The sequence below is a fragment of the Rhizoctonia solani genome, chromosome 1 (genome assembly GCF_016906535.1).
Source record: "Rhizoctonia solani chromosome 1, complete sequence".
Classification (NCBI taxonomy): domain Eukaryota; kingdom Fungi; phylum Basidiomycota; class Agaricomycetes; order Cantharellales; family Ceratobasidiaceae; genus Rhizoctonia; species Rhizoctonia solani.
The window spans coordinates 3,050,408-3,064,541 of record NC_057370.1 but is presented as its reverse complement, the minus strand read 5'-3'; the positions used below and the strand labels follow the sequence as shown (position 1 = coordinate 3,064,541).

General features: G+C 46.8%; 5 protein-coding genes across 5 annotated transcripts; all 5 read left to right on the top strand.

Moving 5' to 3' along the window:
- Positions 1-350: 350 nt before the first annotated feature.
- On the top strand, positions 351-915 carry RhiXN_04537 (uncharacterized protein; the record flags this gene model as incomplete). The annotated part of the gene is made up of 3 exons (XM_043324354.1): positions 351-443; positions 491-801; positions 879-915. 3 exons carry the CDS (start codon positions 351-353, stop codon positions 913-915), a joined length of 441 nt encoding a protein of 146 aa, XP_043176773.1.
- Positions 916-3,132: 2,217 nt separating this feature from the next.
- On the top strand, positions 3,133-3,765 carry RhiXN_04536 (F-box-like domain protein; the record flags this gene model as incomplete). Its single annotated transcript, XM_043324353.1, has 1 exon — positions 3,133-3,765. One exon carries the CDS (start codon positions 3,133-3,135, stop codon positions 3,763-3,765), a length of 633 nt encoding a protein of 210 aa, XP_043176772.1.
- A 413-nt stretch (positions 3,766-4,178) lies between these two features.
- Positions 4,179-7,742, top strand: RhiXN_04535 (coatomer subunit beta; the record flags this gene model as incomplete). The annotated part of the gene is made up of 15 exons (XM_043324352.1): positions 4,179-4,196; positions 4,249-4,410; positions 4,464-4,530; positions 4,572-4,619; positions 4,687-5,262; positions 5,321-5,548; positions 5,592-5,615; positions 5,658-5,791; positions 5,900-5,925; positions 5,972-6,061; positions 6,110-6,217; positions 6,273-6,481; positions 6,535-6,816; positions 7,175-7,307; positions 7,529-7,742. 15 exons carry the CDS (start codon positions 4,179-4,181, stop codon positions 7,740-7,742), a joined length of 2,319 nt encoding a protein of 772 aa, XP_043176771.1.
- Positions 7,743-8,111: 369 nt separating this feature from the next.
- RhiXN_04534 (uncharacterized protein) lies at positions 8,112-9,126 on the top strand (the record flags this gene model as incomplete). Its single annotated transcript, XM_043324351.1, has 3 exons — positions 8,112-8,150; positions 8,359-8,616; positions 8,680-9,126. The coding sequence occupies 3 exons, from the start codon at positions 8,112-8,114 to the stop codon at positions 9,124-9,126; spliced, it is 744 nt and encodes a 247-aa protein (XP_043176770.1).
- Positions 9,127-9,586: 460 nt separating this feature from the next.
- On the top strand, positions 9,587-11,156 carry RhiXN_04533 (uncharacterized protein; the record flags this gene model as incomplete). Its single annotated transcript, XM_043324350.1, has 4 exons — positions 9,587-9,651; positions 9,706-9,989; positions 10,132-10,715; positions 10,794-11,156. 4 exons carry the CDS (start codon positions 9,587-9,589, stop codon positions 11,154-11,156), a joined length of 1,296 nt encoding a protein of 431 aa, XP_043176769.1.
- Between the last annotated feature and the right edge of the window lie 2,978 nt (positions 11,157-14,134).

Below are 14,134 nucleotides of genomic sequence, written 5' to 3'. Positions count from 1 at the left end.
GTAGTAGCCTGCCACTTGGAATTCGGTATGTATGCCCTTTTTATATATGCTCGATCGCACTCTCACTCAGCAGTCGCATTAGCATCCTCACACTCTCTGACGAATGGGAACCTAATGCTTTCGACCTGACCCCTTTGACAGAGCTACAGTGTCTTAGCATTGGGTACCATAACTTATTGCGATACGATAGTTCACAACAGAGTTTTCGTATCTTAACTGGGGTAAATAAGTTTCCGTCGTCCCTGAGACGACTCGAAATACTCCACTTCCATGGATCAACTCAGCGTCTTGTTTCTCTTATCGAATCCTGCTGCTCAAGGCTCGTAGAGCTCCGATTAGTTAGATGCACAATGTTCGAAGATCCTGGGTGCAAGTGGTGGCGTATCAATAATCATACCGACTACCTGGTAGGTCATCACGAAGATAACGTGCGAGACCATGCGGTACGTGATTCATAACGCTTATCACAACTCTGCTGACTTTCAGGCAGACTATACTGGGGAAATATATTGAGGGCTTAGTCTACCTGGAACAGCTCTATATCAATAGCTTTTTTATCAACCTGGATAGTGTTTTCAGACATCGATTAGAGCATAGGCAATATCACCCCAGGGGACACCACGATCGCACGAACCCTGTCGATGGGGTAATGATGCATAATGCGCTGCATCTAGCCGCCCTAGCCCCAGAAGGTGCACCTCCAATCAATCCAAATATGCCCCTTCTTGCAGATAAGATACTCTGGTCAAGCTCCTGCCCTCAGTGCGAATACGAACTACAAGATTCAGTCGGAAACGCCGAGTCCTTGGCGGCGAGTCTCCTAAGCGCAAGGCACAAATTACTAAAGATTATTTCGTTTGGAAGTTTTTTGTCTCCAGGGCGAACCGAGCCGAGCGAGTGGACGGTGCTACGTAAATGCAAGGGCGATCGATTGCTTGTATCAGTCGTAGGTCGATCTTCTTCAAGATCATATCAATACGAATTCGAGCGCCTGGGTTCTGGTGACCATTGGGCTCTAGTGACCATATAGTCTTCAAGTACTAAAGTGTGTCTCTTGTTTTGAGCAAGGGGGTCGGGAGGAGGGCGATGGAGTGACCGAATATCCTATTTATTTGAATCAACCAATTGGCGGGCAATTGTTCCTCTTAGCTGGCGTACTTAGGGTTTCCGGATCTTTTGTCTTTGTACTTTATCTATTTATGTTATTATTTCTCGCCAAGTTACACGCACAGGGGCTGTGCAGGTTACATATCAACTCATTCTCCATACAAGGTCTGCGCATCAACCAACACTAGATTAGTACATCCATACAAAGTGAATGCTAAAAATGTTTGAATCTACGGCGAAGGACATGTCTCCCCAGACTATGGCACTTTGAATAAAGTATACTATAATGAGCTTGCTTTTGACTGCGGTTTATCTCGCTTATTCCTCACTCTTTCAATCGTTTACTTTTGGGAAATCTTACCCATCGGTACAGTCCAAGCAAGGTATTTGACCACTATATTGGTGAGCTTGATACAAGGCCATCTGCTTACATTGATTTCGGCCCCAGGAGAAAGAAAGAGGTTGTACAAGTCCACCAATTATAAACCATATATAGTTAGATAATGGGGGATAATCAATGGCTCATCCTGGAACTCCACACAGGAGCTGTGGCAGATTGAGTGCCTAGCGATCTCTATCCACCAAGTATGTATGTTACCGATTCAACCCAGTGTATTAATAACTATCGCTATAGTGTTTCTTCCTAGTGATGATCGAATTCGACAGATGATTGGAAATATACACCGAGGAGGTGATCACAGGATCGCACGGGCGCAAACAAATCACTTTGACATTGCAACTGTTTTGCAGCCTTGCGCCTGGGCAGGTACAACGTTCCACTTGCCACCAATTGTGGTGATGTCCTGTCACGGGACCGTCAACTGCTTCGAGTTATCGGAGGACGATATCATTATTTATAACTATCCTGAGATTCCCAAATCCGCCACGGTTCCTAAAGTGGGGTTGCAACTAGGCGTGATCAACATTGACATTTTCTCGGCTTCGAGCCATGTGTTTGTTGCAACGATGTTGCCACATGCTTTGCCTTGGCTCCACCTGGGTCTACCGCTACTAGCGCTTGTTTTTGACGTCCACCGAGCATAATTCCTGTTGACTATGTCCATCAAACTTGCACTAGGCCGTTCGTTCACCTTTCCCACCAACTCTCGAAAACGAAATGATGGAAGAAAATTGACAGATCCTAAACTCGCGCCATTTCCTGAAGATCCGGGGGAGGAACACAGGCTTCCGTATGTATATCTCCCTTTTTTTGCCCCTCTTTTGTCTCATTCTAACACTGTCTGGTTCTCCAATCATTTATTCCTGACCCTTGTTTTTTTTTATCACAGGGAGCTAATACTGGTCAATTCGCCTGGGTCTCGAAACATCCCAACTGAGGCCGACGAAATTCAAGCCCTACGAGATGAAATCTACCAGTATGAGCTCTCTGAATCCAGCTTCGCGCCGCTCTATTTGAAACCAGAGCCCAAAAACACATGGCCATAGCTCGCCTCCATTCGCTTGTCCGAACGCCTGCCAATCGTCTTTCCTCGGCTATTCTTGAAATTATATTGGGTTGGTCGACAAAATGACGCTCGAGTGGGGGTAATGCTGGTCTGCAAGCGATGGCGACGTCTTGCGTTGGGGTTGCCAGAACTATGGTCTACGGTGGACTTGATGCGAGGCCCGTGTGCGCCAAAGCATATGCCAAGCGTGCGAAAGGCTCCCACTGGCTATCGAGCTAGATTTACCGGACCTAGAACAGGGTGATCAGGTTTCATATGCACTGTCGAATCTTAAACGACCAGGGGAGGGGGACTTGTTACGCTCTCACCAGATCGAACGGTTGTTTACCCCGGTCTTACCTTTTATCGCCACTTGGACTTCCCTTCACGTTCGAACACCTGATGTGCTGGGCATGCAAGCTGTACTTAGCATCTGTGCGAAAGCTGGAGGGACACGCACATTGCAGTCTCTTGAGCTCATTGTTTCGAGGTCAAGCCTGGGCTCAGATTTCGTGGGAGTGGAACAGGCACTGAATTTTGAGAACGAGGCTCTCGAGAGGGTGGTACTGGTGAACATGGCATGGCAATGGAGCCCCTATGCTCTCGGATCCGTCCGGTCGCTCTCTATACACTCCTCAATGAACGCACATACGACCTCCCATCTTATTTCGGTACATTGGTTGGCGCGGCGTGTCTTCAATCACTCACGATAACAATCTCCCCTCATGCTGTACTCAACGTTCCCGATATCTCAGGCCCGTCAATTGTTCTTCCATTCTTGTCGCATTTGGTGCTTAACGGGTCGATTCCGCCTACCTTATTGAGACTATTCAATACCCCCAAATTACGCCGCCTCGATATGAACCTTGCGAAGCGGACGGCCACACCTCGACTTCCCCGGGGGCACCATATTGTAGATTTACGACTCGAGGGAGCGATGCCAAACATTCGGTTACTACAGTCCTTACCCGAGTTGGTCAAGTTGGAAATCGGGAGAGATATTCCAGGGAGGTTTCTCGACGCTCTCGCTCAAGGTGGAGGGGATCCCGAAAAGACGCCGGTCGCGCCGGGAGCACTGATCCCGTTTACTTCGATTTTTGAAAAGGAGGAGGAAACGATGTGCCCTCTCTTGGATACGCTTACTCTTCGGGGGTGTGAGCGTGTCTCCAGAGAAACGATCGAAGGCTGGTGGAGCGCCGGGCGGGGAGTCTGAGAAGGGTAAGGATGTTTGGGTGCGAAGGGATTGGACTCAAGGGCGAACTGAGGAGAACAGGGACGTGGATCCCTAATAAGAGCAAAAAGACGAGTACGGATGTGGTGGTGGTTAAACCTCCCGTACCTCGGGGCCCCCTCCCAAGGCGGGAAACGGACTCTGGGTTTGTGGTTGTTGGTCGACAATTATCAGGCATGGTTAACGGCTAACGTGTTGTATTCTTGGAAAATTCTGTTTTCTTTTTCTTTGTTTTCTTCGTGGGCATATAGAATGTGGATTATTGGGCTTTTTGTATTTTTGGGATGTACGAATTGATGTGTGGTTATCTGTCCATCGAATTACAATTACCGGAAATGGAGACACGTGATCAGACCACGTCGTTTTGCCCTCCATCGCAGCGGTCGCGTAGCACGATGCTCCTCGACGTCAACGTGAGCTTGCCGGACACATGTAAATTAATAACTATATTAACTCGCTGTACAGAGGAAATTATTCGCTCGCTCGGATCGAGTGAAATCAGTGGACTTGCACCCGACTGAGCCATGGCTCTTGACAGGTCTCTACAACGGCCAAGTGAACATCTATAACACCGAAACATCTGCTCTCATCAAAACATTTGAAGTTGCCGAAGTTCCTGTTCGATGTGTGCGATTTATTACTCGTAAAAGCTGGTTGTCGCTGGCTCGGACGACTTCCAGCTTCGGGCATTCAATTACAATACCCATGAAAAGGTCGCTGCTTTCGAGGCTCACCCAGACTATATCGGTGCTTGAGTGTCCACCCTGTTGCAAGTCTGGTTCTCACAGGGAGTGACGATATGACTATCAAGGCTTGGGATTGGGATAAGGGTGGAAGTGTGTCCAGGTGCGCGTGTCCAGCTCTATGCGCGTCGCTAACTAACGAAATAAATAGTTATATGAGGGCATACACACTACATCATGAATATTGCCGTTAATCCCAAAGACCCCAATACCTTTGCCAGCGCCTGTCTCGACCGTACTGTCAAAGTCTGGTCTCTCGGAAATCCGACACCCAATTTCACCCTCGATGCTCACGAGAAAGGAGTAAACTACGTCGAGTACTACCACGGCGCCGATAAACCCTATATCGTCACGACTGGAGACGATCGTACCGTCAAGGTCTGGGATTACCACGCCAAAAGCTGTATACAGACGCTCGAAGGGCATACAGCCAACGTGTCTTTTGCGATTTTCCACCCGCTTTTACCTGTAATCGTGTCTGGTAGCGAGGACGGAACCGTCAAGATCTGGCACGCCAATACCTACAGGCTCGAAAACACCCTGTCGTATTCCCTCGAGCGCGCATGGTGTGTTGGGTACAAACGTAACAGCAATGATGTGGCAGTAGGATTCGACGAGGGTGTAGTCGTTGTCAAACTTGGAAGGGAGGAACCGAGCTTTAGCATGGATCAGGCTGGGAAAATTATCTTTGCGAGGAACAATGAAGTTTTAGGTGCTAATTTGCAGACAACTCAAGGTGAGTGGTTTTATCCTTATCTTGGTAATTGCCTTTTTTGACCGTTTGGCTATGGCAGAGGACCCCACACCTGATGGCCAAAAACTACCTCTCGCCCCGCGCGAACTTGGTAGCACTGAAATATTCCCATCCACAATCGCCCACTCTCCAAACGGTCGTTTCGTAGCCGTCTGCGGTGACAATGAGTACATTATTTACACTGCGCTTGCGTGGAGGAATAAGTCATTCGGACAAGGCACTGCGTTTGCTTGGGCAGAGGATTCCAACACCTACGCTGTCCTCGAAGGTATGTTTAACCCAAGTGCTTGATGGTCCGGGCTTATTTCTAGTTGACAGGGAAGCAGCGAGTCAAGGTTTACAAGAACTTTAAAGAGAAATCTGGCTCGGGCTGAAAGGACTTGGGGGATGGGCCATTGACGGGCTGCACGGTGGAACGCTACTTAGTGCACGGTCTGGAGCCGGATTCGTCGTTTTTTGGGATTGGGAGAGTGGCGAGATTGTTAGGAGGATCGAGGCGGATGCTAAGAACGTACGTACTCTTTGTCCTGCCACTTTGCCAATGCACCTCGGCACTGTCGCGGGTACAAAATGCGACCACTTTCAAATGGCCCAGAGCTGATTTTTCTGTGGATGACAGATTACTGGTCTCCTAATGGCGCACTCGTCGCCATCACCTCGATGACTCGTTCTATGTTCTCAAATTTGACAGGGATGCATACGTTGCTGCCCTCGAACAGGGACCAGTTGGTGACGAAGGTGTGGAGGATGCGTTTGAGTTGGTTGCTGAGATTCCCGAATCGTGAGTATGTGGAAGTTATTTTACTGCATTTAGTTAACACCATGGTAGTGTGAAGACGGCTAAATGGGTTGGCGATTGTTTTGTATACACCAACTCAACCAACCGCTTGAGTTATGTGGTGGGCTCTCAGACGCACACAGTGCAGCAATTCGATTCGTAGGTCCCTCCTATCAACTTCTACACCTGTGACCAACCTTGTTATTGTATGCAGGCCAATGTTTGTCCTAGGTTATATGCCGACACACAATCGAATCTACGTGGTAGATCAGGCAATGAACATATTCGGATACTCATTGTCTCTGGCACTGGTCGAGTACCAAACAGCTGTTTTGAGGGGGGATTTAGATGCTGCAGCCGAGCTATTGCCTACTGTTCCACAAGACCAGAGGAACAAAATTGCGAGGTTCTTGGAGGCTCAGGGTTCGCCTTTCGTCGACTCATACCTGGGCATTGATTGACATACATAAAATTAGATTTGAAGGAACTCGCCCTTCAAGTATCCACCGATCCAGACCACAAATTCGATCTTGCTATCCAACTGGATGACTTGACCACTGCCCTCACAATTGCTCAGCAAACACCATCTCCAGAAAACGAAACCAAATGGAAGGCAGTCGGAGACCGAGCCCTCGCAGCATGGAAGTTCACACTCGCCAAAGAGTGTTTCGAAAAGGCTGGAGACACAAGCTCACTACTTCTCTTACTCCTTGCATGTGCAGATCGGGATGGGCTGAAAACTTTGAGCGGAGTTGCCGGTAAGTGGAAGTTTGCGCACAGGATGGGCATTTGTTGATTTTTGCTTGACATTCTTGGAACACTTATCGTCGGACGTTTGGGACGCTATTTGATCGTTTTGGGGTGATGGCTTGGATTTCTGGCTGATTTTTTGGACAACTTGGGGGGATTACCCATCATGACCTGGGTCTGTGCTGTGTGGGGCACTGGTACCATTTGAGGATCGTTTCGTGACATTCATAACTCGTTTCCGACCATTCTCACCTGTTTTTGGATCGTTTCCTGGCCTGATCCACCCCGATTCTCCGTTTGTTTGACTTCGCCTGATACGTTCTTCGGGGTGACCTTGCTATCGGATGGAACCATAACCATATGCAGCGGACAAGGGGCAGAACAACATCGCGTTTGCATCCCTCCTCCAATTAGGGGATGCGAAGGCATGCGCCGAGTTGCTGGTGAAGACTGACCGAGCCCCGGAAGCTGCACTGTTTGCGAGAACCTATGCACCTAGGTTAGTCCCCCGTATCCGCCTCGCGACGCATTCTGATTATGAGCAAATTCGTCATTTTTCTTACTTTTAAACGTGCAATCCGCATCGTCGCTGTCCTCGTGTTCTGCACTGTGACATTCCGTGGGCATAAAACGCTCCTTTGTATGCTGATTGTGGCGTATGCTGCATCTTCATCATGGCCTACGACACCCAATACTACGCGGTCCTCTTGCTATAAATAGCTACGCTCCAACAGCAGCACGCGCCTGGCGCGATGACTTGGATAGCCATGGCAAACCAAAGATAGCTGATATGATTGTGAATCCAAGCGACAATCCCGAACTATTCGAAGAGGGATGGGAGGCCGCGCTAGCCAAGGAAGAGGGCCGGGACATGCCGGACGATGAAAAAGAGGAGCAGCCACATGGTGAAAACGAGGATGGCGTAGAGGCGTGATAGAGCGAGAAAAACCGGGCGTGAATTGTATATTTTCGCTTAACTTGAATGACTAGATTGTTGTAATGTAATTCTGTGCAGAAGGATATTTAGATTAGAAAGAGCTGGCTCTTAGACTGCCACGGGGTAACCTCATGAGCAAGGGCTAGACTTCCCTGCATTGAGTGGCGCACCAGTGATGGGGTGGCACGTACAGGGGTGCTTGCTTAGCCTTCAAAGCTGTCACGTGTATGTGGGCCGGCTAAGATGACATCGAACATATGCGTGAAACACGTGTTTACCAAGCCTCATATGCACCTCTCACGACTACACCCTAGAACGTTGAGCTAGTCAGACAGACCACTGCGAACTTACTAAGTGATATTGCAAATGACAGCTCCAGCGACCTACGAGACTGAAGTCGGATTGGTGAGTACTAGTACGCAAAGTCTTCGGCTCCAAGGAGCCGCACTGGCGCACTGGCGCATTGATTGCGCCCTGCCACTCTCTTGCTCTTTTTTGGATGCGCACATGTGCTCTCGTTCCCACCATAGTTTATTCCACATTGTATCGTTTAATTTATCATTTCCTCGGCAACTAGTATTCGACTTACACCATACATCATACAAATTCACAGTCCCGACTACGCCAAAAGCAACTTCGAGCGGCAGAACAACCAGGGGAGTCGGAAATATCTATTACCCGTGCTGACCGAAGCATCGAAGGGATTGCGCACCTCAACTCTGATAAGCCACTTGTGCAAACCAAATCCAAACGATTAGATTTGAGAACGGTCTCTGGAAAGATAGATATTGAATTAATAATGGAAGGTCATGAACGCCTGGGATTGGAAGCTACAGGAGCAAAGAGGGAGGCGAATGTTAGCATTAAAATCGTAAGCTTCTTTATATATATGACTCTCAAACATGAGACTGATTTTGGTCCATGTACGTTATAGACCAGAACCAGCCAGATCAGTAGATTTGATCTCGTGATTCAAACACCAGGCGATATTGATATTGGACTTCCATCTGATTTTACTGGCCTTTTTACATACGAGCATGCGAAACCAGCCTACTACTCCGAGAGAGCATTGACTATTTTAGGGCCAGACGCCGAGCACGTCGAATACCTACCTGATGGGAGTACTAGGAGAAAACTTGGAAATTTGGCTCGAGTAGCTGGAGAGCTAGTCGGCGACACTGTTTTGGTGAGATGTGAAAACGAGGATGCAGAAGTTAGGGTGATGATGTGGGACGAAGAGACCGGAACCAGTCCATTTTCCCTATCGTCTATCACTCGGAAGTTACGGAGAGTACCCAAAGAAAAGGTGTCCTTTCGACTGAGAGATCCGTCTGTTTCGCGTTTGGGTCTATCCCACCCACTTACTAGCGACTACCAGTGAATCTTTCCTCCCTTCTAATACTATTCTGTCTTTATCTATACAGAAATTCAGTTTGAAATAGTACATCTTGGCTCGTACAGTGGTTGCGATAAACAAACTTGATGGTAACCAGCTACATGTATACAATACGTGTGTCAACCCCGTTGTAGGTTCAGCGTGTTTGAGCAAAATCCAATGTCCCAATGTCCAAACTGAACACCGCGTGGACCAGGCAGCGAACTGCCTTGATTCGGGAGCGGTGCTTATAGGGTCCAAAGATTTTGCAATAAAACGAGGCAAATTCCCCGATGCTTGAGTGCAGGATATCGGAACTTTACGTTGAGGGAAATATAATGGGATAAAATCGGACATCCATATTATTCGGGAGTAAAGTGTGTTAAAAGCAGCATGTTCGGGTATCTCCCGACATCCCAACTACTATATGTCCCTCTTCACAGTGTTACATAGGCTCATAACAACTATGGGCTATCATCTTTTTTATTACATCTGGTATGTTATATTTGATCGAACGCACATCAAGTCTAGGTGTGTGTCCTTAACAATTACTAGCCTGTTTCCTTACTAACCAGAAATCGAAAGGGATAATGCCTCTCTTCCCAAGCGCACCCTCCCAGTGGAGATTATCGCCCTCATAATTGATGAAGCTGCGAGGCCAATTATGCGCGGGCCATTAATTCCTCTAGACTCGACCTCCTTGCAACCACTTGTAGCCGCGAAGCCAAGCTTTGAGAGCATCCGCGGGTTGAGCGGTACCAATCGCTGGATCAGACATCGAACCTTATCCCGATGGTTTAGCACAATGGTTATACGCAAAGGGATGACTGGAATATGGCTGCCAGGCTGCATATATCCACACATATTCTGTGAGTGAACTCATGCCTGCTTATTTAATTCGTGGCTTGCATTTGTGGCGACAAGCCTGTTTCATGGTACTATGTTCATAATCGCCCCAGCATTTGGGAGTTTACTTTCGGCTTGAACTAAACTCGCCTGATATGTCAATAGCTCCTCTCTTGGGTTACACCATCACCAGATATTTCTCACATTTTCTCTTGTTATCGGAGCCATTCACATCCAATGCTTCTTTATTTGGTAGAGGCGAAGCCGGGCCAGCTAACAACCCTTTGTTTGACAACTATAGGGAACTCCGTGTACTCTCTGCGGCTCTCACTGAATCAGTGGCCGACGACGTTTTCATGCGTTTTCCAAATCTTCATACGGTCATTATTGACGCACACAACGATTTCGTTCCCCGTGCGCCAACCCCTGCCAACATATCCCAGTCCATTGGACACTATCGACTGGTGGCACCCCAGCTTCCGAGCACACTTCGCCGACTCTGGCTTACCAACGCTCACGGGCCCGACGTCCGTGTGATTCAGAACGCTTGTATTCAGTGCCCACAGTTGGAAGATTTACGTATCGAAAGGTGCACGCTTTTCAGTCCAAGATTACTACCCGACCCAGTGGAGAGCGCCTATTCTACCAGTGCGGATAGCTATGATGAAAGCCACAAGTGTCATTTTTGGAGCAATTTTCCAAGCGATCACGATGCTTATTTTGCATCCATTGGGGCCCCAGACTACGCGGTAAGATACACAATTTGATGGAATGAACAAGCATTCCTAGCCCCGTTATTATTATCGCCACTAACCAGAGAAATTTAGTCGTCTCTCGCAGACGAACTACGTCCGCTCAAGCATCTGAAACGCCTACACATGGGACTATACCTCACTCCGACCGAAGCAATCACGGTGCATCGTACTCAACATTCTAACACATGCATACATGGATCGATTTGGACACCAATCTGCCAATCATGCAGTGACGAGTTCGGAGCTACTACTCAAGAAGCAGAGGAATCAGCAACTGCTGTCCTTGGCTATCAGATTTCCAGCTTGGAGGAAATATCTTGGTCATCCTTTCATTCAATCAACAAAGCGGGAAGAAGCCTTTTCAAGATCAAGCGCGAGCCCAACGGTGAAATTATCTGTCAACGACAAACAGATAATCTTGCCGATTGGAATTAACAAGTTATTGGTTTGCCTGCAGCAAGATTTTACACATGCAACTTTATGGACGCACTATGCTCTCACTCCGACTACTCTTCGCTTCCTATCTACGCTGTCAATTTTTATTCCCTCTTTTTTACTCATACAACTTCATAATTATATATCTACACAGTACTATATATTCCTAAAGCCTCCAATTCTCGGATAGAGCCAGCCCACTTTTTCATCATACATCATATACGCTCAACGTATATGTATTACTACTACGCATACCACTGTATTACCCTGCCCTAACTATTTTGGCGCTTTGTCATTCTGTATTTTACTGTTATCGTAATTCTTTTTCTGTAGGAAGCCTTTCTCTTGCGTTTGAGATAAATGAATCAATTGTCAAAAATACTATGTAGTCTGGCCAGTACTAGCATATTGCGTAGACTAGGCACTCCATCCTTACAGTATTCATACATATATATATCACCTCTTACAGCAATTGACTGGAATAATTAATTAAACCCTATTTGAGCTCATCACAAACACGACCTAACTTGGCACGATCTCGATAAGTGCGACGAATTGGTCTACAGGGCAGAATAGAGTAGTACCGTCAAGGTGAACCTCGCTTCACTCCGTACTACGACTTAAAAGATTGGACGTTTGGCCGCAGAGAGATCAGGTTATGGAATGTGCTCGAAATCTGCTCGTAAACCGTCCAGAGCCACCACCTTGTTTCTGCAAGGTTACGCCCAGGGTGGGAAGTAAGACGCTCCAATTCGCGGCTCATCAAGCCACGTGATAGGTGTACGGTATCAACACATTTGATTGTATTCCTAATTGCTATGGCTGTATTGTAGGCCATTTTCGGTCACCCACATGAGAGATAGAACGAATCGCACTCTGGTGCGGCTTGCCTTGACTCATGGTTGCAACAACATGACTTACACTATTTCTGATCATAAAATGTCTTTGGTACAAATTCAAACAGGGGCTCGTGATGCAGCCTTGCTTTGCTGATAGTGCGGCTCCTACATAGAATAACGTAACTATCGGAGGCCACTGAAGTCCCTGATAGGCAAACGCAAGATCAATGGTCTCGGAATGAGCCACTTCTAGTCCTAATTTTAGCTCGCATCCTATTTTCAGCGGCCATTCATCCATCATAATACTAGCCGCCTTTGCTGCCCGAAGCTTACCGGCCGCTCAATATTACCCCAATCATGGTGAATTCGAGCGACAGACACCGTTTCGTTACTCTGGCCAACGTTTAAAGAAGTTTGTACAAATTGCTGTTGCATATCTTCGATCACTCTCCTACTCGTATGGCAATCTTTTAGTCGCTTGTGCTTTGGATTGACCTGTCGTAAGTAGCATGTCACGACTGTAGCATCCTATCCTTATAGGTGCTTGGCATGAGTAATACCGGTGCTTAGGATATTATCGATATCGTAGAGCGTGGCTAATTCCGAACCCTCGATTGTTGAAGCACGATTACTCTTGCAAGATAAGTGTCGGCTTTTTTTCGGTGTCATTACTATTTCTTCCTAGCAAGACACAAATATAGCACTTATCGAATTCACCAAACAGATCCATTTGAGACTATGTCGAATACCTTCGCAGTCATACTATGAAGGTTAAACGGGGCAGAATGGCTTTCATAGCGAACTCGTCCGAAAAAAAACCTTTCCCACAAGATAAACTGAACGCGGCCATTTCCTACCCCACTCTAGTCATCTCCTATCTCAAGCCGCCGGCGAGTGTTTACCATGCACCACGTACTAAGTGCACTTGCTGCCACCCGATAATGTTCATCCCTCTCAGCCTCCTTTACATGGTACTTGCGCATGTAGTAGCACAGGAAAATGAATGAACAAGTCAGCTATATTATTTGCTCACCTGATTATTAAAACAACGCTCTTTTCTGATGATCGTATATATATCTAATGGGTACATGGGGTAGCACGGTCTTGTCAAAGCGTTGTGCACCGTTGTGCAAGGGAGGTCGAAATTCATACAGGTTGTGTGCCACCCTAGGACCAAAGCAACCAGAGGCAAATAACTTGAACCTTTTTTGGATACCCGAAATTGAGATTGACAACTAAAGCACGGCGCGTCTATTTTGGCAATCACCTTTGTCTTGCTGCACTGATGTGCAGTTGTATCTTAAAGCAAATTAATATCAACCACTTGGTTGTCCGCCTTTGTAACTATTGGACTGATAAAACGCCTACTACATTCAGCCATTAAAGGTCGAGTTTTGTACCAAAACGTTTTGGTTAATTCTACAGTCTTGGATATCTCAGCTCATTGTCACGTTTGTGGGCATATTAGTATTGTTTTAAGTCTGACGCATGTTCCCTACGAGTAAGAAAGATATATTTTAATCAAGGAGTTTAAATTGGCAGTGCTATACACATAATAGTTTGTTTTCTGTAGATTCATTGCTGAGGTGAGCGCTATACACGTATACAGGACCTTCTATCTCAGGCTACTCGTTGGATTTTGGGCTCACAATAGTTGCATAAGTTAACACGCCGATATTAATGTATATGTCTGCACTAGCCATATTTCCATAGAGCCCATTGAGTTATGCTCTAATCTAACCATACATGAACCCGTGGTGACAGATATTAAACGTCGATACATCCTAATGTGTAGCAGGCTTAGCATTGGCTTAAGCACGATAACACACAACCCAGAGTTGGCATCCACCAACAACATATAACTCCATCCATCACTTGTCCATTAGGAATAGATTATCAATTCAGTCATATGCACGAACAGCGTGGGTTCGCTTCAAGGAGCAAGTAATTCTTATCTATTCCATGCCTATCCGGTAAATCAATGGGCCACCAACGTTAATGCAGCAACAAATTTACCCACCTCATTTCCTGGCGCCCATCTCCGATTTAGTTTGTTCTACTATTCAAAGTTGTGATGGTAAGGGTGGAAATTTGTGCGGCTATGTGTGCTTGCAGTTAGGATTTAGATACACTTGTTTC